The sequence below is a fragment of the Nothoprocta perdicaria genome, unplaced genomic scaffold, assembly GCF_003342845.1.
Source record: "Nothoprocta perdicaria isolate Ctin4 unplaced genomic scaffold, notPer1 scaffold_39, whole genome shotgun sequence".
Lineage (NCBI taxonomy): Eukaryota > Metazoa > Chordata > Aves > Tinamiformes > Tinamidae > Nothoprocta > Nothoprocta perdicaria.
In genome coordinates, this window is record NW_020455632.1 from 1,329,074 (window position 1) to 1,354,586 (window position 25,513).

Consider the following 25,513-nt stretch of genomic DNA (forward strand, 5'->3'; position numbering starts at 1 on the left):
TAGTTACTTCCATGCATATTTGGTGTGGTGATATACAATACAGAACTACATCTAAATGATAGAGTGTTTACATAAATGTGACAGCACTAACAAATGTGGGTTTTTTTCCCTGTTTCCAGATAAAATAATTAGACATAGAGCTTGTACTTTGAAGGACACTGCTCATGCTATAATCGCTGCGGAACTGGATCCAGAGTTTAATAAAATGTGTGAAGAAATCAAGGAAGCAAGAAGAAAAAGAGGTCTGTTAAACCTCATTTATCATGTAGAATAGCAGGTTAAGGAATTACTGTGAATGTGTGGCATATACAAGCAAAATTTACAAATGTCTATATAAAAATTCAAATTTGAACTGAAAAAAATGGAAATGTATCAGGCCCAGGCAGGGATATGGATTAAAAGATGACTGATCTTGATGTTTGTTTGTGTCTTTTCCCCTCCCTGTATAAATTGATCTGATAATGAACTATCCTTTACAATGCTTACATTGCCCATGAATACAAAAAATACTATTGAACGTGGTGAAGGGATAAATATTTAGGGTGCTAAAAGAGCTGACTAACAGTTGAAGCAGCAGTGAAGTCAGAACTGTATTTTAAAAAATGTGAGGTAATGTGGTGAAATACCAATTCTAAATGGGAGGGTGATATTTAAGAGGGTGTGTTTTCAGTTCACCCTGGCATGTTTAATTTTGGTGATAATCTGTTTACTTTTTGGATCAAGAGGAATCTATTAAATCCTCATTGAGATGAGCCTGCCATTGACGTTGGAGGAAATCACTGTCTTTTTTTGTTTTAATTACAGCAGTTGTTTTCAACTCGTAGTTCATAGACATTCAAGCATGTGGACTCTTCCTAGGGTGTCCACCAAAAGATAACCAGAAAGCCAAACAAGCAGCCAGTGGGGTTCAGTTGACATGAAAGATGTTTCTGGGAAAATTATTCAAGCTCTGAAAACTGAGAAAGGTTGAAAACCCCTGAACTATAACATTAGAACAAAATTTCTTGTTGATGAAAGGCTTTATGACTTCAGTAATTCCAGCTTGGCCTGTACATTGCTTCTAAGGTGAATTTGACTACTCTCAAACTTTAACCATTGGTTCTTGAAATACTTTGTTCAGTGGACTGAAGAGCTTTGACTACTACACCTAGGCCTCTCTTTTATCATTTTTTTTTTTAGTCTTTGTTTGTTTAAACAGATGCACTTCCTTTTACTTTCTCTTTGTCATGCCATCATGTGTCTTTTTGTCAAATAATGTTCAGGCTTCCAATATGTGTCTTAATTGGTTCTCTTGTCCATAACTTATAATTAACTGTGCATGTAAACAAGTAGTATAATGTCTTTGTTTCTCTTATGTACTTTTGTATTTTAGAAATACAAGGGTGTTTGCATGCTTGCCTTTGGCCTGCACTGTTTCTTATGACAGTGTCCAGGTAGTACATGTTCTGAAAGGCAAAACCTGTTGACCTTGAAACAGGAGTGGGGTTTTCAGAAGCACATAAGGCTGAGATGGTGTCGTGCTATAACTTCTTCTATTAGAAAAAGAGGATACTACTGGTTTCAAGGGCTGGCTTAGTGGATAGGTTTGGATATATGATTACCAGCCCCAGTTGAGCACCAACAGTATCTCACATGTGATATGAATAGGTGATTCACTAGTGGTTCCAAGCCAACTTGGAAACTCTAGTGTCATGGATAGCTACTGGTTATACTCAGAGGATGTCTCTGCTTTTGGATTGCATCCTGGTGGTTTCATGACCAGATGAGCTCTAATCCAGCTGCAGTTCATGGAAAGCTCCTCGTGGTACCTTATGGGTACAAGTTGAAACCCAGGCAGTTACATCTGCACGTGAGGAAGAACTTCTTTCCTGTGAGGGTGACAGAGCCCTGGAACAGGCTGCCCAGGGAGGTTGTGGAGTCTCCTTCTCTGGAGATCTTCCTAACCTGCTTGGATGCCACCCTGTGCCCCGTGCAGTGGGTGTCCCTGCTGGAGCAGGGGGTTGGACTAGATGATCTCTGGAGGTTCCTTCCTTCCAACCCGAACCATTCTGGGATTCTGCAAAATCTTCGATTATTTTTAACATCCACAAGAGAGAGTCTAACTTTTTTTTTTTTTTTCTTGAACTATGCTTGGAAAGTCTTTGTGATTCAACAGGAGATTTGGATGGAATTGAGGAAATTAGTTTGTACAAGGCTCCTAATTGATTCTCTGGAAACTTTTATCAAATGTTACTGACCTCAAATCATAGAGGAGCTGGAAGGCAAGTGGCAGCAACCGCATCTTTTTTTTTTATCTTTGTCCAGTTACAAAGCCATTAGTTTTCCGAGTTGCCCCTTKATTAGCTCTTAATTTATTTCCAAGAATTGGCTGAAAAACAGAGCTCCATATCCTTACAGTTCTCTGGACAAGTTATTCAGCAGTGTTGCACAGCACTAACATAGAAGATATTTTCAACATCACTTTGTTTTTCCTCAATTATAAACCAGAGATTTATCTATTGAATGAATGTACCTTTTCTGTCCTTTTGTCAGATCTATTTTTTAAAAATGTACTGAGTATAGTGACCAATTTCAAAAAGGTAGTACACAGTAACAAAATGGCAAACTATAACAAAATTAAAATCTTGATGTTGAAATCAAGTTTCTTCGTCCTGTACTACAAGAATGTTGGTGTTGAAAGAAGGATATTTAAGGAGAACACATTCTAAGTTGGTAAATTCGGGTCATAAATTATTGCAAATTCACTGTTTTTGCTGAAACCATCCGAGAACGAAGGAGAAGCTCTGAAGTGTTTAGGTAGTAAGCCCAATACCTACTTTAAAATATTTGTAAATGTTTTAAACTTTTATATTTTGCAAGGTTTACGCTTTTTTTACAACAACTATTAGTTGTTAGGTGGAAGTTCCTTTATGAATCTCTAAACTTCTACGTCCCTCAGTTTTACAGCTTCTTGATCACTTAATTCTGGCTATTACTGTGACACTTGGACTACAGTAGTCCATACTTCAGAGATGCGTTTATATCTTGAAAACGTGCAAAACCAATATGAAAACTTGCTTTTTTGGAGTTGCATTAAAAGGTGATAAAATGGTAAAATCTGTGAACTGAACTTACAGATCAAACATGATTCTTGATAAAGACAGAATTGCATTTCCTTCATCAGAGTGCTCATACGGTCTCCAAGATGGATCCATTTTGCAGTAACATAAATTATGGTAACTGTAAATTTTTATTCATATACCCTTTTTCACATGGCATACAAACTGACAGTTATTTTATATCATTCATTTAAAATTGAGAACTAATACTGTATGGAGGAAATATGGATAGAAGAGTTTGGGGCCGAATATGGCAGACAATAGTATTTTTATAGAATGCCAGAGCAGACGGTTTTAAGGCCCATGATATCACTGAGTTATTTTGTTAGCAGAAAACAAGTATTCCTGATTCTAATTTTTGTTTGAAATGTCTAATTGATTTGTTCTTACTGGAGCACGATATTCCAAGTTTCTTTCTGAAATCAGTAGGTTTCTGCAGCTTGGTTTATTTACATAGGTGTGGTTATCTTCTGCATGCAGGTTTATCAGTGCCAGCAGAACAAGTGAATCCTCACGGCTCCAGCGTGCGGAAAACAGAAGCGAGAGCTGAAGAGGCTTTTCGGAGCAAACAGAAACCCCCAGTGGCCRTCTGGGCCAACTCTGCAAATAAATGTGCATGTGAGTACCTCGGGTGACACTGTGCAAGAGCAGGGGCTTCTGCCGTGGCAAACACTTGGTGTGTTTGTAGTAATATTGGTGTTATCTGTTTTAGCTYATGTATTTTTGCAGGTGTAATTCTAGGCACGAAACTTGCACCTTCAAGACATGCCCTTTCTCCACCTGCATTRAATCTCTGCCCAAGCAGTTGTGAAGAAGCAGGATTTGCAAGTGTTTCTGTAATRTAACAAGTRTTTTTTYTTCAACGCAAGACAACTCGGATCCAATGGGAAGATCCTGTTTATCTGTGTGAAGTGCAAGTTTTGTTTTCTCTGTGTATATATTCACAGAGGCATARCTGGATGCTGCATTATATACACTCACACTAGTTATTCCCATCCTATATTCAAGGGGTGTGWGTGTGTGATATTAACGCTAAAACTTATAATAGAAAGTACAAATTGGCATGCTGTGTGTTTTTCTTGAATAGTCTATGTCCATTATTGAAGAATATTAGATAGTGTGATGCAATGTACTCGGTTAACCCAATTACATTTCAATTATGTGGGATAAAAACTGTGCCTTCCAATTAATTCTGAAAATCCTCTCTTTTGTTTTGCTGTTTGAACTTGAATTCTTTTTTTAAGATAATATTTGTTCTGCACTGGTTAGTATTTTTTATCACCAATAACATTATTTTCCTGATTATTTTTAGGTGCAGTATTTTAGCAAATACCTGTGAAGAGGTCAATACAGATGAAACACTTAATTTCCTTTAGGGTTCTCATTATTAGGCAGTTTCCTTAGACTAAGCACAGTGGGCTGCAGGTGATGCCGCAGCTCTGCCTACTTCTAAAATGGGATGATTCACTCTTCAGGGCTAATACAATAGAGAATAAAAAAAAAGTTTAATGTGTGTTGGTTTACATTCTAAGATGATGCATTTTTTATGAAATAAATTATTTGGATATTTAGGTACTTATTGCTTTGCRTCATTTTGCTAATGTATTTTAGGATTTTTCCTTCCATTTGATTTGACCAAAAGGGCTGCCTGAAAGGAACTGCTTTATATGAAGATGTGTCAGTAAAAGTTTCTGAATTAGGTGTAGCTAACAACTCCCATGTTACTGTTCCTAGCTGCATGTGCACCAGGGGTAGGTTGTGTGTCACAGTATAGATTATTTAAAAAAAAAAATATATATATATATTAATTTAAATTGTTAGGTTACTCTTACTTACTGCAAATTCATTCAGGAAAGCTCTGTCATAAATGATTTAAAACTAGGATTGACTGTGTATATGTGAAGTTCAAGTGCTGTGTTGGGGATGTAGAAGAGCATGTAGGTTGAAAGCTACTGGAGGTGATAAGAGCTCTATGGTCYCAGGATAGTGGAGGTGGGAAGGGACATCTGGAGGTTGGACTTCCAGTCCAACCTCTAATCCTCACAGCAGGGTCAGCTGGAGCAGATTGCTCAGGACTGTGTCCATTTGGATTTTGAAAGTCTCCAAGGATGGAGACTCCATGGTTTCTCCAGGCAAAATGTTCCACCACGCAACCATCCTGACAGTATAAAAAAGCTCTCTTCTTGCATTAAATTGCATTTCTTGCATTTCAGTTGGTGCTTCTTGTCCTGGACTCCATTGAGAAGAGTGTGAAACCATCTTTGGGTGTATGTGAATGGAAAAGGAAACAGAAATTGCTATTTTTGTGCAGTTTTGTTTATCTTCTAAATTAATCATCACTGAGTGGTTTAGATGGTTTGACCCATAAAGCGTTTGAAGTCTTTAACTATTCTGATCCTGTATAGTAAAATTTGTCCTACTCCTGAATCTTGCCAGTAGATGGAGTATGTAGCATATTATTTTATTGTCTTGCAGTTGGTTCCTTAAATGCTATATAAAAATAAACTGTATGGGGAAGATTTGGTTTTTCTTTCTTATCTTTTTTTTGCAGTATTCAATAATAACGTGTTGTAGTGATAGACTACAGATTGTATATTTTTTGTTACAGAAAAGACTTCTTTTATGTGCAGTGATAAAAGTGATAGTTGTCACGTGTGAAAATGACATTTGGAGCAAGAAAAAGTTCAAATATTTTGTTATATGAAGTATTAAAAAAAACCTTAGTTTTAGATAAATCTTACAAAAACAGAAGTAAACACGCTGCTGACTTCCCAGTTATTGAAGTGATTAGTGGTTTCTATACACAAACTGCAGGAAAATCATCTGCAGTTTCCAAATAAACAGTATTTGGAAATATCTTTAGCTAAATAGCATTCTTGACTGTTATAGGAAATACAGTGATGTCAGTGATCACTGCACTTGGGGCATGTACATGACTGCAGTCATTGTCTTATATGTGGTCTGCCATGTCCTTTGATTATTTATTTATTATTTTAGCACATTCTGCATATATGATCTTAGGTCTCTACCAGTTATCCAGGACTTTTGATAGGACTTTTTATTAGTCACTTAGGCACTAATGTTAAAATACTGGTGTCTGATCATGTCTTGTCAGAGCTGTGAATCTTGCACTATGGTTTTCTTTCCTCTTCCTCTCTAATACAGGTATTTGACTTGGATTAATTCTTGCAACACACTTGAGCTGGAAGCAAATGCTGTGCCTTGAGAAAGACCATTAAAAACCTTTTTTTGTGGAATTTAAGGATGTCTTTACTCGGAGCCCAGACAGTCTTTTTTCATTTCTTAATTATTTCTTTTGTGCTGGCATACGTGTCAGCATTCTTGACGACAGCAATTTGCCAGCTGGTCTGATTTCTGACTTCTGACACACACTTGAGTGAGACACTTTAAAAAGAAGTTATAAAAGTCTGCCTGTTTTTGATGGAAATAGCTGTTTTTGAGTTGGTTAATAGTTGTTTTCACAGAATCATAGAATCACAGAATGGTTGAGGTTGGAAGAGGTCCTCTAGAAGGACCTGTAGAGATCATCTAGTCCAACCCCACTGCTCCAGCAGGGACAYCCAGAGCACGGAGCACAGGGTGGCATCCAGGTGGGTTTGGAAGATCTCCAGAGMAGGAGACTCCACAACCTCCCTGGGCAGCCTGTTCCAGGGCTCTGCCACTCTCACAGTGAAGAAGTTCTTCCTCACATGGAGATGGAACTTGCACCTGTTGCCCCTTGTCCTGTCCCTGGCCACCACTGAGAAGAGTTTGGCCGCTTCTTCCCTACATTTCCCTTTCATGTGCTTTTACATATTGATCAGATCCCTTCTCAGCCTTCTCTTCTCCAGGGAAAACMGRCCCAACTCRGTCTCTCCTCATATGAGAGATGCTCCAGTCCCTTAATCATCTTTGTTGCTCTCTGCTGGACCCTCTCTAAAGSGTCCTGAGATTCCTGAGATATCCTGAGATTCTTCTTTGGGATCCCATCACATTTTTGGAGTCGGTGATATCTAGTAGCAGAGAAGTAGTCTCTGATAACTATTAGCCATGCTGCCTCTTGAATTAATGGAAGGCCYTTTTCCCTCTGACTGAGGGTAAATACAGCCCTACAATTGACCTGATCCGTGTTGGATTTTTGTTTGTTGGTTTCCTGCTGTTCTGCTTTTCATGCTCCGTTTTGTATCTTCCTTCTAAGTCAGTAATCCAAGACTGTTCAGCCTCTCTTAATCCCTATAGGAAAACTTTCTTATTATGACAAATATGAGAAGAAGAAGAAGAAGAGAGGCTTTTTAGCATTTGTAATCATGTTTTTTGCTTGTTTTTGTTTTTTTCAGACCATTTTTATTTATTTTTTTTAACGATCAAGTGCTGTACATTATGGCTTCAGGAAGTGAAGATGAAGTGATACAATAAAAATCAATTTTCAGGACATTTAGAGTATCTTACTTAACCTCCCTTTTGAAAACTGTGGCAATGTTTGCTTCAAATTTTTTAAAGAATTGAACTAAAGTTTGTTTACATTAGAAATCAATTTTATTTTTTTAAATTCTTATTTCCCCCCCCCTTTTTGGCTATTTTCTTTGTGTGGTTTTGCTTTTAATTATTTTATTTGCCTTCCTAACAGAGAGACCCACTCTGGCAGCCCAGAGCCTTTCAGACAGGTGGAAAAGCCTGTTGCAAACTTCATCCGGTCTCATCTTAATTAATTAAGTGGGACTCTTTGCAAGAAAAACTTGTGTTTACTCRGGGCTCTCTTGTAGCAGGGAATTCAGTGGTGCTTGAAAACAAACCAAAGATGGAAACAGATGTAAATAGCTGCAATGCACAAACCTGCTCAGCAGAGGAAAATTGAGCAGAYCTGTAGATTTGTATGGTCTTATACTCGCCTGTACTAGTGGTATTAAACCAACTGTCCACTTTCTTTTGGCTTTATTTTTAATTTTCACATATGGCTGTCCTATCATGCACTTAACTGTCACAGTTGCACTGATGGTTCCTTGTAAACTGTATTTTTAGTTTGGTTTCTAAGGAAATAATTTGTGTGCCATCCRTCCATCTCTAATGGTTTTGTAATCAGTTAGCCAGAATCGGACAAATTTGGCAAGGGCTGAGGTCTCAAATATAAAATTCCTGCAGGTTTTATGAAAAATGGTAGCTGGATAAGCCTATGTATCTGCTCATGGATGCGTGATGCATGGATGATGCATRGATCAACCTATGCATCTGCTAGAGGAAAGGGCTGTGGGCTGAACCTGGTAGCTGCCTGTTCTGTCCAGCCTTGTTAGCTGGACACTGCAGCAGCATGGTGATTGGGCAGCATTCCCACAGCTCGGAATTAGGTCTAGTTTGTCTTAGATCCTACTTGTTTGAGGGGGATAGAGAAGAGCAGAAGATACTGGCAGTTGTTTCTGAGAAACACTGGAAAGTCACAGGGAGTGTTACAGGAGTTGCCTGGATGGGAATACTTGGGATCCTGCAGTTTTTGAATAGGATGTTTCATCTGCTTCCTGATGGAGGCTGACTCTTCCAGGCTGAGAAGAAGTGTCCAGGTTCTTGGAGAGTTTGTCTATATTCTGCTGTTGATGAGCATATATCTTAAGCATATACCTTAAATTGCTGCTTTTATATTGATTGAGTCTCTGCCTCAAGTATCCTCCTGCCTTCCATTTATGTGAAGGAAGTGGTGTGTCCTTTAGAGGGCAGTTCCACAGTCTCCTTAAGTTGATCTTAACAGCAGGCAGCTAACGAAGCTGCTGTCCTTCCTGCTCCCAGCTTGCACGTTTCCACCATCTATCTCCTTTTTTTCTGGTGCTTCATGAGCTAGGAAGCCCAGCTGGGGAGCAGAACATGTTCAAAACCAGTGTAAGGAAAAAAATATTGTCAAATTTCAGACTTACCCAGCTTACTGTAGAGCTGCGACTAATGAGGTGGTGGAAATGCTGTCGCTGGCTTTGAAGGCAGAAGTGGCTTTGTGTGTTAGTGGAAGGCAGCACCTCGTCCTGCTTTTCAAGCCCTTGTGGAGCTCTCTTCTTTCTTGCTCTGCATCTGACTGCACGTTGGGACGTGGACTAAAAACTCCAGAGACTTTCAATTGGGCTGTCAGTGGGACTATCAGTGCCCATTGGCAAGAGAAGTGGAACTACTGGAAGCAGCTAAATTACTGGGGCAGGTGTAGGTATATATCTATATCCCAGATACAGCATAAGAGAGAGCAAATAAGAGAGAGCAAAAGTGCTCTCAAGGCTTTTGAGGTACTTTACACACAAGACATCAGAAAGAAGTTGAGGGTTTTGATCGTGGAAGAAGACCTTGAAACAGCTGGGTTGCTTCAAGTGGTTCTTAATACTCCAGGCACAGAATCTAGATCTGTGGAGATCTTGGTTGTAAAGAGATTTTAGGGGGTTTAGTCCTCAGAAATTCTTTATGAAATACCTCTACCAACAGAGAAGCTGCTATTTGATGAATGTGAATTCTGTCTTTTAGTRGCAGAAGATTTACATTTTCTGATGGTCTTTTAAGCAATGCTGAGGCATACAAGAGTCTACTTTTCTGCAGCGTAAAGCAGACCTGTTAGTCCTGCTCTAATACCGTGCTGCACTCAGTGTAGTAGTCAGGCTATTCAGAAGAGAAGCTGATCTGCTTCCACTGCTGCATCTCCTCATTAGAGTTCATCCACATTAAAGCAGCAGATGTGCTTGCTAATGATTTACAGTCTTTAAATCTTCTAATTATATTTGCTCCTTTTTTTTCAACTGTTAATTTTATTTCTGCAGAGTCTGCAGTTCTGTCACTGGTGTTGGATTTGGGTGACTGCAGGGGTGTCAACCCCARCTCTGAAGCTTCTCATTCATTTCTGAGGTCTGCTTTCACAGGATCATAGTTGAGGTTAGAAGGGGCCTCTCAAGATCATCTAACCCAACCCTTGCTCGAGCACCTAGAGCACACTGCCCAAGACTGTGCCCAGATGCCTGTGAGCATCTCCAAGGATGGAGACACCACAACCTCCTGGRGAAACCTGTCCCAGTGCTCAGTCACCCTCATGGTTTCCTGAGATAGAGATTTGGACTGCCATGAGGAAACATGGTAGTTTCCTCTGTATCTCGTAGAAATACTTCAAGAATATGATTTTCAGTAGCAAGTTTCTTCAGACATTTCCTAGAACTTTTCTCATGAGTGCTTAGCTAAAGCTGAGTGCCAGAATTCACACATTGATGTAAACATACCTGGCAGTCCTGGATTTCCATAGTACCTGGTTTCAGTAGAAGATATTGTCGTTACCTGCTGTGTCTGTCTTGAAAAATCTTAACCTATGAATGGGCAAGAATTTAGGTTTTCTGAAAGTTTGCTACATGTTTCATTTTACCTAGCTTGTTCCTAGAGGACTAAATCTTCTGAAGTACATATGTAATTTCTTTTTTAATCATGGGAGGCCACCTCTAGGGTAAATGCTGTCTGCCTTACGTTTAGTCATCTTTCAGCAGACTCTTAGAGTATTTCAAGATAAAAATGGAAGAATTGGGAAGCTTCACTTATTGCTTAAGGAAATGTAGGGTAAAATTGTCTTTGGTGATTAATTACATTATATTACATTGTAATTTTAAATTCCATCTTCATCAACTCTGCAGCTTAGCCCAGTAATTGAGTGATGAAGGGTCATTTTTGATTCCAGCTCCACATGAACCCAAGTCGAATGTTCTGTGTCATTCACTTATTCAAACAATTATTTATTGTTTTTTTTTAAAAATCTGTATGAAAAGGGGGTAAGGATTTATTAAAAAAAGAAACTGAACTGAAGTGGGGATCCCCTTGGCAAATCTTTAGAGGTTACATGAGGATTATAGAGAGAAGAGTGTAGCAATTCAGAAGGCAAATGAACGTATTCATGTGTGAATAATTGGTATTATAATGGTTTGAGTTATAGAAACTCAGTTCTGAAAAGCAGGAGTCCTCTGGTAATTGTATTTCCACTGCCTCTGGCACAAATAGTGCTGAAAGATTGGGTATCAATGGGTAGATTTCAGATGAGTAGTTTTTTAAAAGAATAATTGAAAAGATGTTAATGCATTAGCTTGTAATTGTATATATTCCGGTATTTTTTTTAACAAATTTAACTCTTAGTGGCTCTCCTGCAAATTGCTCTCCCATTTTGTTAATTACTAAAAATTTTCATGTGTGATGCATCATATTGACTGGAAAATATTTTTATTACTAATAGTTTACAGTGTTTATAGTAGATCAGTATTAAAGTGAAGGAAAGAAGGACTCCAGTTAGGTTGATTTTGTAATAGTTCCATGAACATTTGGCCATTAATTATACATCAGTTTTATCTAGGATAGCTTCTCCCTCCTGCCTCTTATGCCACCTTTTCAGGTCAGTGTGATCAGGTCAGTAGCACTTCTTTTATGTTAACTATTTATGGTGAACTCTGGTGCAGACTTTTGCAAATAAACACCTCTCCTACTTCTCCTACCCCCTTACCTTTTACTGGAGGAGGAAAGGTAGATGTTAGAGAAAAAAAAAAATATATATATATATATATAAAATATAACATATATGATTTTTATATGTATTTATTGTTCAGCTTCTCACTTTTCCTAGAGGTCTCACTCTCTGTATGAAAGAAAATTGGTATGAGGGTAAAGGTGCAAAGGATCTGAACCAGAATTTCTTCACATATCCCAAAGGACAGTGGTTTACACAGAGCAATAATACAGCCTAGATTAAAAAATATATATATTGAATGGTAGTTAGATGTAAGGAGTAGAAGTCTGCTCTTGGCATGTTTGTGAAAGCAGGAGCTGGTGGATGGACCCAAAGATATATTGGGTAGAGGATTAAGAATCTCACCATGGTCATGAAGAGGATATTAGTGGTTGTGTTAAATGAATTGAAATGGGATTTGGGTGAGTTTGTGAAAGCCTGAGGAGGAAAAGTTTCAGCAACTGGGATAGAAGGGGGTGAAAGCAGGAAGGCTTTTATCTGAATGACAAAAAAAGAGGTTAAAATTTGGCTTTTGGAAGTACATGGACAAAAATAAAATCCGTGTTTTTAAATATTCGTCCATAAGGTTTTGATACGTGTGTTGCAGGCCTGGATGACTCAGGTAATGATCACGATACTTTCACAACACAAAGTGCTGAAAGTCTGGGAAGAAAATAAGTTAATTTAATATGATTGGTTAAATGTAGGTGGAAAAACAAAAGTAGCCAGGTGGTTACTTTTGTCAGTACAAGTATTACGAGTTATAATAAAATGCTGTTGTTCTTTCCTAAATCTCACTGATTGGTTGGAAGCATCATATTTGAATTTTTATTTTTTTAATATTGTGACATAAGACTGTTTCTTAAATAAGAAATTTCAGTCAAAGCTCCACTTTGTTCACGTACTTGAGATGAGGCAACTATTTCCAGGCAGCATTTGCTGGTTTTGGTGCAGTGCAATAGCAGAGATCCAGGGAGATCCTCTGCAGTGCTTTGGGGCATGGTAATGAAACCCAACGTGTACAGCTATGGAAAGATGTCATCAAATCTACAAACTAGCTGGAAAAGTGATTTTTCTCCTCCTTCAAATCTTACAGTTTTTAATAAGGATTATGCTTCACAATAAATATACACTCCAAGTGAAACTACCATTTTTTACGACAGTTTGACTGTGTCTTTAGATAGCTCTTTAAAACTAAAAGGTTAATGGCAAATTTATTCTCCATGTGGTGGTTAAACTACCTGCTTACATACAGCATTCACAGGGAGGGAATTCTGAAGCACAGTCATTCCCATGTGAGCTTCTGTGGTTTAATTCTCAACACCTGCACCTGCAAACTGCTTGTATCTTCAGCGTGCCCTAATAAGCACTGATCTTTGTAACTCTGTATGAGGTTGGCAAGCACAGGTTTAGGATTTAAAACATCAATCTAAGCAGCAGCATTGCTTTAATTTGTATATACGAGTTCCCCTTTTTCCCAACCTTTTCATTAGGCTTTAGAGCTCTCGTAGATACCCTTGAAAAGGACATTGATAAGAACATTTAAATCTAATGCTCTTTCCTTCTGTCTTATTCRTAGACTACATTGCAAATGTGCTTCTGAACCTCTTTCACATTGGTACTGTGTTGTGTCTCATGACAAATAGATTAGTGAAATCACTCTCCTTTCTGGAGGGGAAAAAAATAGTAGTTAATCTGGTTGGTCAAAAAAAACAAACATGGAAAGGATGCATAAAAATAGGAAAGAAATGAAGTCATAGGGAAAAAGCAATGAAATAATGGCAGGCTCTTGTTGCTTCAAGTTGCATACGATGGGGAGGCCTTGCTGTATGCAAGGTTTCTAAAGTGGTCTAGATCTCATTTGCTTAATTGAGTGATGATTTCAAATTGTTAAAAGGGAGGGAAGGGGAAAACAGGAGCCACTAAGCTCCACATTTTGCAGTAACAATAAGAATAACCTGACTTTTGTGCTATTTGGTAGCTGTTTTCTCTTAACGGTGTATCTACAAATGGAGCTTTATGAAGTATATTCTCTAGGAAARGTCTTTTGYCCATAAYCTGGAGTAGGAGAGCTATGCAAAWTTGCATGTTCCCTCACTGGACTTCRGTGTTCACATTGAAATCAGTGGRAGTTCTACTTTTTTTCTTTWAATGTGAACTTTTTGCCTCAAGTTAGAGCATATTCTAGTATCTGTTTACTGGGAGGTACCTGTGCATTTATTTTTTTTCTTCTTTATAATACAGTTCGAATAAGGAGAAAATCACGACGGCGTTCACAGTGGGGCAAAGGAATTATCAAAAAGAGGAAAGTCAATAACTTAAAGAAAGATGAAGATGATGCAAAGTTTGCTGATGATGAAAATCACGGCGAGGACAGCAAATTGCTGGAAAATGGAGAACTGGAGATCAGCACCGACTGCATTGAGGAGAACGGGGAGGAAACGGGAGATCTCTCTATGACAAACGATGAATCCTCTTGTGATATTATGGATATCGATGCAGAGCAGAGACTCAACAACGGGACCTCATCAAAGGAAAACAATTTTGCATCCACAGAAGAGGAGAGCTCGAATGAATCGCTGCTAATAACTGACAGCGTCACTCTGACCACGGAAAAGGAATTAAGGAAGGACTCTACATCCAGAGGAGACTGTGTAAATGGAGAGACATCTGTGCACAGGGTAGAGGGTACAACTGTTCCCACGTGTCACAACAGGAAAATGGAATCAGTTGATGTTGTTTCGCCCTGTGCCAACAGTGATGGATCTAGTAACAAGCAAAAAGCTTCAGCTGAAGATCARCCAAAGGAGAAATCGGAAGCTTCCAGCGAAAGCCAAGGAGCTGATTTAGTGCAAGCTGAGGTCCCACACTGCAGCAATAATGAAAAAGCACTACAGAGCACAGATGCTGAGTCCAGAGATGCTGAACCTGATAAAGAAGGTATATACAGCCCGTGTCCTCAGTTTTCCAGTTATTACCTTCTAGCCCCAGTAAATAGTTATTTATGTTCTTTTGAAATTGTAACATCTGAGAATATCATTTGAGTTGCAGTCTGCTTATTTGGATCTCTATTATAGTTATGCATTTAATTCCCCATAGATAAAATACTCTCTACCCTTGACTTGCTCTAATGTTATCTTAGGCAAATAAGTTTACCACCACGCCATATTCTGTTTATTTTTGTGTGCTGTATGGAAAATACTGTGCATACTGAGATAATATTATTTAGACAGTAATTGAAGGTTCTAAACTTATTATCAGTGCAGCTGCATACCTGTATGATATATATAAATATTTCGATATAGGGATTTATGATAAAAGCATTACTGACGTTGGATCAGAAATCATAGAAATACAGAATGTTTTCGTTTAATACTTTCTTTTAAAAAGTTTGGAATGTTTTGTTAAAATCTAGTTTTCCTCATAGCAAAAAAACCCGTTGTTTGTCTAATGGGGTAGGTATCTGACTTTGGAGTTTACAGTCACCGTGCTAACAGTGCAGCAAAAAGATAAGGCGAAGGAAAATCCTGGTGGTGCAGCAAGGAAGGGGCCGTGTCCTTTGAAGAAAAGAGATATAGTTTCCTCCGGGAAGAAAGGAAAAGCTTTGTGCATGATTGCTTTTTTAATTAGCTTTTTGGAATTATGTAAAAGAATGAAATCTTCACTTCAAAAATTAGCACTGAGATTTACAAAATAAATGAGCTTTAATGAGAGAAGTGAGTTATGAGAGCATCACCACTGCATATACATGCTGAGTGTGTGTGTACATGCTTGTTTTCCCTAAGGATAAGGTGCGTAGAGGGGGAAAAAGAACATCCTTGGAATAACACAGGGATGAGTATGCTATATATTTCAGCCATTAAGTATATAAATCTAGCAGTTTAATGTCAGATATTTTGGATTATAACAACAAGGAATCCACAGAAAGGCATTTTAAGTTGAGGAAGAGAAAGAGAGTGTGGTAAGTGCAGAGATGGAATCAAGTAATACTTGAAAAATATTTTGTTCTCCACAACAGGTTTGGACTGCAGCTTTAATACAGAGGTGGAAATATAGAAATGTGTCACCAAAGCATGAAGTTTAACTGGTAGAATAGATAYGGAATTGACTGTGGTGATGAAGATAGAGGATGATTTAGGAAGAAAGATGAGAATTTTGTTCCACATAGGAAAAACAATTTTGGAAGTTGGCTTTACATCTGAACTTCCCTTAGAAGCCGTGTAATTTGATGTTGCTAAATAAAAAGGATATAAGAGAAAGACATTTTTACTTTCCTACTGGCATTTCAGAATTCAGTTTTAAGCTTAACCAGTTCCTTTCTTTAATGAATACAATTTCAATACAATTACTTTTAAGTATCTTATAATAATGAAAAGAAAAATTCTATCTTTCCTGCATTTGGTGCAGGGTGAAGAGGAGGAACCCACAGTGAGATTCCCTAGCAAATCCTAGAATTCTTATTTTGGAGTGTTTTGTAAAGATTAAATCATGGAAATAATTTATTTCAAGTAGCATCATGAGACTACCATCATCCTCAGTATCTAAGCCAACATTTACAAATCCTTGGAAAGAAATGACCCACGAGAGAATCGTAGCTCTGAAACAAATTACGGGCAGTCTGCTGCTTCCCCTGCCTGTGGAGGATGATCTTTTAGTAGAGTAACTGTCACTTTTCACAGAATCCCAGAATGGTTGAGGTTGGAAGGGACCTCTAGAGATCATCTAGTCCAGCCCCCCTGTTCCAGCAGCGACACCCAGCGCATGTGGCAAAGGGTGGCATCCAGGCAGGTTTGGAGACCTCCAGAGAAGGAGACTCCACAACCTCCCTGGGCAGCCTGTGCCAGGGCTCTGTCACCCTCACAGCAAAGAAGTTCTTCCTCACATACAGATGGAACTGCCTGGGTTTCAACTTAGACCCACTGCCCCTTGTCCTGTCACTGGCCACCACGGAGAAGAGCTTGGCCCCTTCCTCCCTACATTCCCCCTTCAGGTACTTACACATATTGATCAGATCCCCTCTCAGTTTTCTCCAGGTTAAACAGGCCCAGGTCACCTAGTCTTTCAAAGACTTTCATTTTCACTTGTTTCTCTTTTAATGAGGATGTGCAGTTTAAAGGAGGAGGCTGTTCAAGACTAAGTATAAACTTGGGACCAAATTAACCTCATTTTAATGGGGAACAGAAAGGATTTGCTGTAGCAAAAAGTCAGGAAATATATGGCTCACGAGGATGGTCAAGTCTGGCCTCATCCTTAGTGTCTTGCAGGACTAGAGGAGAATTTGGTGCTGAGCTTATTGCAGGATATTTGGGAGAAGAAGAGTTGCAGATAAAATGAAGCTGTGAAGACTTTGCACTTTGGTATGGTATGTTCAGGTGAAGGATGTGCTCATGGAGGAGTTCCCACATGAGATRCAGATGCTTGTATAAATCTCAGAGTCCCTTCAGGAAAATAGCATAAAGCTTAGTTGGTAGAAGAATTRAAAGGTGGGACATACATTTCTTTATGCTATTAAAAATGCTGTGCCACCTGGGAATTTTAATCTTAGAGGAATAGTTATYCTATGTCAGGTGTTGTCACTATGGAAATTTGTGTTCTCAGTCTGCGAGTTTAGGTGGGAATTGTGGATTCTCAGAGTGAGTCTCAAGACTGAGCAAGTTATGAACAAATTCAAGTCATACTGAATTGCTATGATCAGTTCTCATTATGGTCTAGTTGAATATTTTTCGGAAGCCTCTTTAGATGGTTTTGTGAAGTAGTTTCCTTATAGGAGCTTCAAAAAAAAAAAAAAATCAATTTATAGGGTAGTTAATTCTGTTGTTTTTTTTTAAATGATTTGTACTTTGAATTTGGCTAGTTGTTACTGAGATGCTGATAATAGTTTTGTTTGCTTGTTTTTTCAAACTACAGGTATATGCAAAAGTAAGAAAACCCGAAAAGTCACTATGGAACAGTCCAAACCTGCAAGTTTGGAGCAGGTCCCAGAGGAACCATCAGATCCCTTGCCCTCTGTAGTTGTCGACCATGACAGATTAAAGGTAAATAAATAATAATAATAAAACATTAGTTAGCTGTTAAGAGCCCAGGAGAAGTGCTTTTCTATTAAGAAGCTTTTTGCAATCAAATTCTTTTTTTWAAAAAAATATATTTTGGCAGCAGTTACTTTCCAGTATTCCTTGTTGATCAGTGTTTGAGGGGGAAAAAGTTACAATTACTGAAGCCTTATTGTCCCAACAATACTCTGATCTTTACAAATACATTAATGGCACAGCAGTCCACTGTTTTAATTGTGGTTTGCGTAGAGACCCTTATGTGTTAATTGGACATGACAGTTGCTGAGAAACTGCTGAGTGCCTAGTAATTAGCAGTTAACATCATCTTCTCTCTCCCATGTACAAGTACTCGTTAGAATGAACTGTTGATGAATTGGAAAGCAAACTGGAAGTTGTCTGGATGTTCTGGGGTCATAGGTTGAACCCCCTGCCACTTCATTTTGTTTCACTTTTATCTCTGAGCAAAGATGGAATGAATTTGCTGTATTCTATCATGGAAACTAGCTTGTTTTATTATAAAATTCAGATTTAATTTACTGGAAAATGCCCATGATCTCGTTTGGAAACAACAAGTATTGTGATAGGAAAAAATATTTCATATTAGCATGAAGTTTAAGACAGGAAAAACGTGTGGGTGTAAGCAGAGAAGTAAAAGGAGACACTGAGTTACTTTGGATCAACATGGAAGCAGTTGCCTGACAGTAGTAGCGCTTGTTTTTTGTATCCCTCTAAAATAGGGCTTTAGAAGATTAAATTTCCGAGCTTTCCTTAAGGAACGATAAAAGCAATTACAAAAAAAAAAAAAAAAAAAAATCCTCTTTATCCTATTCTTTTTTTTCAACAGAAACTTCTCGACTTGGTGGTTAAGAAAAGCAACAACCTGACTGTTGACCAACTTGAGAGATTGTATTCGCTCCTCAGTCAGTGCATCTACAGACATCGTAGAGATTATGACAAATCACGACTTATAGAGGTGAAATAATACAGCTTTTTATTTGTTATATGAGTGTCGTGTAACTGGTTAAAATTGTTTTTCAAGAGTGTGTTAATTGACACATTCATTGGTGAAGCAGGTAGAAGCTTTAAATAGACTTTGAGAGTCTAAATCTTTGAGAAAGATACTTAAAGATATTAGGAACTGCTGATACTAATATCAGCAACTAATATCAACAACTCCTACTTTTTGTTTAACTAAGTAAAAAAAAAAAAAAAAAATATGTTCACCTCTCTTGGGTGTAATTTCCTGAATTGTAACTTTCATATGAGACTTTAAGAGCATGTGTATTTTATTTAGATAGGCAAATATGCCCTGGTTGGTCTTGGAGAAGCCTTTAGTTGTGAGTCATGCATTTATCTGCATTGCTGTCATCCATTTTGCCTTTCAAAGGTCTCCTGCCTTCATCAGGTGACTCCTTTCAGCACAGGTTTAGGCTGATCATAGCTCTGGACATGCATTCCCACCAGCAGCTCTGCTCTAGCTGTGCTCTGGGTGGGTTTATTGATCCAACCAATAGTCAACTCTGCTGAAAAAGCAACGTCACTTGGCAGTTAYAGTTGGATCACTGGATGCCAACCATTTTCCTGCGTGAATATTTTAATATAGAACCCAAAGGGCCTTTGAATGGGTTTATATTTTTGAAATTTTCCAAGTTTTGCACAATATTTTTCAAAACACTTTCATCCTTTCCTTGGCCAGCCTCATCTAAAATATGTTGAAAATATTAAAAGCTTCTGCGAAATGTAGATAGATTTTTTTTTAAATTATTATTTATAAGACATGAGTATCTTATGTGCAGATATTTGTTTACAGATGGGTCACCCATAGCATGTGTGTGCAGTAAGACTTGAATTCATGCAGTGTGTCATTGCAATGTTTTCTTTATATAGACTGAATGCATTAATTATAAAAGTGACCTCAATACCCTTCCATTTTCTCATGGACTGTCATATTGGAGCACCTTTCGGCATTAATACTTGTTTAATTAGTTTCTTCTTTTACCATATTTTGCTAGCAGATGGCAACCAATAAACAGAAATGTCTATTTTCCTTTGAGTTGTTTGTTCAGATTTCCCCCCAGAATCRGAGGAAATGTGATTACCTAACGTAACATTTATGTCTTTCTATGACTCTTTATAACTGCTGCTCTGTCTCTCTTGCAGGAGATGGAAAGAACAGTTCATGTGTTTGAAACATTCCTGTGAACTCGTCAAGATGGGTGGGTTTGTCCTCTCTTAAACTGCTCACGGGAGAGCAGTCCTCTGAGCCATTCAGTTTCCATTTGCACCAAGTATGTGCAGAGCCTTGGTCTTAAGTGCTCTCTGTTTTTTCCTTTCTGTTGAATTTGGTGCTATTGTCTCAGGTACCTGAAACCAACCAGCCTACAAGAACCAAACGGAACTTCATATAGTTGTATCTGGTATAAATAAAGAGTACAATGCCACAGCTTGGAGATTTTTGGTGCTACACAGAAACTGCTCTCATTTCTGCTCTTGTTCGCTCTGCGTGTGTTATCGTTTGGGAAACTTCGGGCAAAGTGGAGACCAACACGAGAGAACTGGAAAGAGCAGATCTAAGTTGAATATTTTTAAACAGGCATTTTTTWAAAAAAATTTTTCTTTCCAGTTTTTCCTCTTCTCTGGGGTAATGGACAAAAAAAAAAAAAAAAATTCTGTTCTAAAGATGGCAGTGATGCGTTGTGGTAGGAACCTTGAGTAACTGGATGTACAAGAATTTGAAGATGAGGCTTTTTAGAACTGCCTTTAAATGTGCCTTTTAGTCATTTGAGAAAGATAAGGCTAATCATTTGGTTTGGATTATAGCAAATGGCAATGTTAGAAAGCTGTCTTCAGAATGAAGATCTGCGAAAGGATGATTTGTGTCTTCTGCATCGGATGGCAACCAGTATTATGGTTATGTAAAGCCTGTCTTACTCTACAGAACTAAACTAAGACACACTGAAAAAGCCACATACTTTACCAAAATGGTGAAATTCTTTTCTTTCATTGGTACATGTTTGTTTTAGAAACAAGTTACACAGTGAAACTCTTCTGTGTGGCTAAAAATGAAGCCTTTTCCCATCGCATTATGAGTTCTTCAGGGAGAGGGAAAGAAAAGTTTGTTACTGGCAGGTTCTTTCTATAGTTCCGTGTTCATAATGGACTGTGCAATGCAGGTGAGAAGCTGCTTTAGAGGGACAAAATCCTGGAGCCCAAGCTCACTTGAAAATACAGCTTTCAGGAGGCTTCGCAACGCAGTCCGTGCACAGCGTGGCTAACGTGGCAGGGACTGGAAGACAGGACTTGGGAATCRATCCGTTCGGACCCGAACGGCTCTGAACACTGTCTGCAAAACCAATCTTTTCTGGGAATTGGGGAGAACGCAGTTGAGGCAGTTTCAAGAACAAGACCCATGGCAGTAAGTTCCAGCACAAACTCAATGTGTGACACGTTACCTAGGCTGCTCTCTTAGGTTTTTTGGGGTTTTTTTTGGGTTTTTTTTTTTTTTTTTCAGTCTTAGTGGAAGATGTTGTAGCAAAGTTGCCTGGTGTGACCATCTTGACCCCTTCATGTAACTGTCCCTACGTAGCTGCGGAAACGTCTTTCCAAAAATATGCAACACGGCGCGATTGGGTTTCCAGTGGAGCCAACAGTCTTGGACTGCTGCAGAGACACTGCGCTACCTCAGCTTTTTGTATTTTAGTTACCAACAGTGTTTATGGAGGACCTGTGATCACCCTGCTCCCCCTTGCAAGCTGAAGCTAAGGTACTCGTCTCCACCTCGATGTAGTCACTGCAGAGAGACATCCGCGGGCCTTGGGCGACTGCAGTCATCCAAAGTGCTTTGTATTTCTGTTGGAAACATAGCTCTACCTTTGATCTCTGTCCCGGAATGCCACTTTTTTTTTTCCCTTTATCACTAATAACAAGGTTTCACGTGTTCATGTACATCTAGTTACACCTTCTAAATGCAACCCGTGCAGAAACGCTGTATTTTTGAGGTGGGAAAGTGCGATTAAAACCAACAAAAATAAGCAGAAAACACATTTTTAAACGAGATTCTTTGATCTCGGATTTGATTGTGGGATTTTTTTTGTCCATGTTTCATTTAGTATTTATTAGCATCATACCTGTTTGAGATATTTTTGTGGCTGGTACATTAACAGCATTTTGTATTTTGATGGAAATTGTTACAAACTTTAAGATTTGATTAATAAAATGTAGCAGATTTTTTGTAGCAAGTTTCTGATAAAAGGGTTTTTTGCAAGTCTCAGGTTCTTGCTGCAGAATTTTTTAAAAATATTTATTCCAGTTTCACTTACTCAAAGAAGTTTTTGTTCAAGTAACAGCAGCACTTGTGGAAGATAAAACTGCGTACGTTTTTAAGAAGATAATAAATTTATATTAATTAAACCAGTTGAGAATTTTAGTCACCAGTGAGTTTGAAAAACAAAGCTAATGCCTAGCATTAAAAATGGTTCTAAAAGGATTTCTTTCTAAAGAAAAGTTTTTACTGTAAGTTGATGATTGGAAAAAGGAAAATCTTAGGCAACTTTACTAATGGAGCTACCATGTCGTTTTAGAGAAAAGTAGCCAGTTTCCAATGTTTTAGTGGACAACTTGCATAAAATACTATATCCACCTTCCTAGCCCAAATAACCACACTTCAGTTTTATTTTAATGTCTGGTGGTGATAGAGTTAAAGCAGCTGTCAGTCTATCCACGTGGTCTAAACACTTGTTTACTCTTTGTATGTTTTTAATTTCTTTTTTTTTTTTTTTTTTTTAAATTTTTGCCATACGGCACTGGCAAGAGTTTGTACAAATCGACCTCTCTTCCCTTGTTTCTTGTTGTGAAAAATGGCAAATAAACTCCAGGGTGAGGCCTCGGTGCCGGGGCCGCGGGTTCCTCCCGGAGCTGCTTTGGACACGTCGGGGTTGCTCCACGGGGAGGTTGGTGGCCATGGAGTTGATTGTATTTGCAAGCTTGAATCTCACCTGTGATTATTTTGTTCTGTGTCCTCCGTATTGTTACTTGATTTCTTCATATGCCAATGTATTTATAGGATTGCTGTTTTTTCTGTTTTTTTTTTTTTTTTTAAATATCCCGTCTTCCTTATTTTTTAAGTTGGTTGTCAGCTCTGGTTTCACCTTCAGTCTCTTGAATGGCAAGTCCTGCAGCTGATAGTCACTTGTGTTGTTTTATTTTATTGGCAATCACAACCTAAGCTTGAATTTGGGCTTGTACTTGCATCTTTTGTATCTTGTACATTGGGTTATTTAGACATTGGGGAGTCCTGTTTGGTTTCATTAATGTGTGTCTACTTTGTGAGTTAAGTAGACTTCCTTCATCGACTATGGTATATTTTGGATTCTATAGTTTTATTCAGAACTGTGTTTAAATTGATGTTTTGCATTTTGACTTCATTTTACACTAGTTTGGAGTAAGTTATTTAATTTTTTTTTGAACTTCTGGAAATTTTGAACATCTTACTGTAATTTGTAATATAACTGCTGTGAAATACTTGAATAAAGATGACAAGAAAACACAGCTTTAGCTCCTTTAAAGATGTTGTTGTATTCAAATGAAACGCTACCTTGTAGCCCATTTCAGCCTTTTTCTTGCCAGACTTCTTTGATTTTTGCAGCTGACATTTTACTCCAGGATCTTGCTRCGTACTTGTTCCCGAGCACTTGAAATCTGTGTTTGCTTTCCATGTCTGGCCATTAAAGAAAAACACCTCTCTGGTTAATTTGGGCTGAAGTGAAWCTTGCATTGTGCCTTGACAAGTAAATAAGTGTTCCTGAGTTATGCTCTGTGCTTAGGAAACGTTTCCTCTTCAGCTGAAACACCAAGGACTGTGTGTAGTTATGTCAGCACCCAGCACCAGATTCCTTCATTTCACTATTTTTTAAGAAAAAACCCTATCTTTTATGTATTTTTCTTACTTTTTGGGGATTCTTTGAAGATAAATTTCTAATTTAGGTTTTTTTTGTTTGTTTTGCGGGGATTTTCTTCTCTAACTTAGACATAGGAGGACAAGCTGCTCTAGGTTATGCAAGTGAAGAATCAGCCCCATCTTCCTCCTGTGAGCGCTTTTGGCAGCTTCTCTGGAGCTAGCAAATGGCCCCTAATTTATGTAACGTGGAGCGGAGTCTGGCAAGCTGTTCTATAGATCTGGTGCGGTCTCTGCTGAGGTGGAGGACATATGGTGCTCTTGGGCCTTTTCCTCTTTTCCTGCTTGTGTTTTTTAAACTAGAGCACTCGTGGGCAAAGGAGTAGTTACGTAGCTTGTTTTAGGTCCCGTTGCCATTCTCCTTTGGCAAGGGCAGCTCCAAAAGCACAGTTAGATGCTGAATAAAAATCAACTGCCAAAAAATAGTCGGGTTAAAGGAGCTCATCATGTTGTGTCATTTCATCCAAATGGCGTGAGGGTCTGAGGGAGTGAAGGGTGCAGGATATGAGATCTTGGTGGGTCCGTGTCCATCTTTCAAGAATAGTGATGAACTGGAAAGCCAGACCGAACTTCTCTCACTGCTGTGAAAATCATCAGTCATCAGAGGACTGTACTGCAGTGGGCTTTGCACAGGTCATCTGTGAAAATGCTCCGTGAGGCCTAGAGGAACAGTGTGAGTTGGCTTTGGCCTGGTTGCATCGGACCGTAMAGATCATAAAGCTTCAGTAAATGTTTGTGTGGCCCGTGTTTCTCAGGTGATCACTGCCCAAGGCCACGTTCTCCTCCTGTTGCTTCYCTTGAACCAAACTTCACACATGAGTTCCTGCCCTTCCTTGAATTTGAGGTGCTGCCAATTCCCTTCCTCTTCCTTCAAGCCCTTCAGGTAAGTTACTTAAATAAAAACGAGATCATCCTGTCCTCTGTATCAGGCTGGGTTCAGACTGTTTTCTCCTGCTGTTGATTCCTACTTTGAAAGTTTTGGATCAGGATTTGGGGGTTTAAATTAGCACAACATAAGAAGAAAATTCTGAAAGCTGAATAAGGAAACCTAAGAACCAAGTAATGAAGCCGAGCACTTCATTTGTCTTCCCTTTTTAATGTATCAGTTGTAGTCATCTAACTGCTAAGTAGAAATTGGGGATTATAAACTTTAACACTAATTAATTCAGCCTCATTCCATTTCTAGGTGAGGATTTTTTTTTAGTGTTATTATTTGCATGGAGAATGTATTTCAGTTTAACCCAGTGCCAATAAAAGGCTGTGACAGCTGCTAAATTCTGCTTATCTTAAGAATATGCTTGACTTAGGCTATATTGAGCCCTACTTTAGTAGTAGGAAAAGTCTTGAGTTATTTTTTAAAATGTGATAATTAAGATTTAAAATGATTTTACTACCTCCAGGGAGATGCCAGTGTAAAATTGGCCATCCTGCTAAGACTTGCTTGTGCTTGGATGCTGATTTGGGATAAAACTGTTTGAATTCTGGGTTCTGCTGTAGTTCTGCTCTCATGTAGTTACTCAAGACAAGGTAGCACTTAGTGCATAAGCAAGTTTTTAGGCAGAGAGATGATATTTCATTAATGAGTAGCAGCTTCAGACTGTGAGAGCCTGTTTCTCTCCTTTGCCAGGAGAAGGTTGACCAAACCATGAAGATCTGTTGATCAAAGGCCATATGTTACACCTGYGTTAGCATGGTGGGAGGTGCTCCAGGGAAGATGAAATAGAGAAGAGGAGGTTTGCATCACTTGAAGTTGTGGCATCAGTGATGATGCTCATCAGACTTCCTGTCATCTGCTTTTTGTGGAGCTGGATTATTTTGTGGTGAGTGGTGTGAAACCCTTTCCCTTCAGAGTGAATTGAAATTTGAATTGAGATATAATCTGAAGATACTTGGCTGTGTGTCAGTATGGAAGTAGGAGCCTGTAGAG

General features: G+C 38.5%; 1 protein-coding gene across 1 annotated transcript in view; it reads left to right on the forward strand.

Annotated features, from left to right (window-relative positions):
* ATAD2B (ATPase family, AAA domain containing 2B) overlaps window positions 1–20,137 on the forward strand; it is a 54,737-nt gene extending 34,600 nt beyond the window's left edge. Inside the window, exons 22-27 of the mRNA XM_026044906.1 lie at window positions 120–242; window positions 3,579–3,716; window positions 13,828–14,523; window positions 17,491–17,618; window positions 18,478–18,606; window positions 19,794–20,137. Coding sequence (XP_025900691.1) covers window positions 120–242; window positions 3,579–3,716; window positions 13,828–14,523; window positions 17,491–17,618; window positions 18,478–18,606; window positions 19,794–19,835 — 1,256 coding nt within the window. The 3' untranslated portion in view covers window positions 19,836–20,137. The remainder of the gene's footprint in view (window positions 1–119; window positions 243–3,578; window positions 3,717–13,827; window positions 14,524–17,490; window positions 17,619–18,477; window positions 18,607–19,793) is intronic.
* The last annotated feature ends 5,376 nt before the right edge of the window (window positions 20,138–25,513 follow it).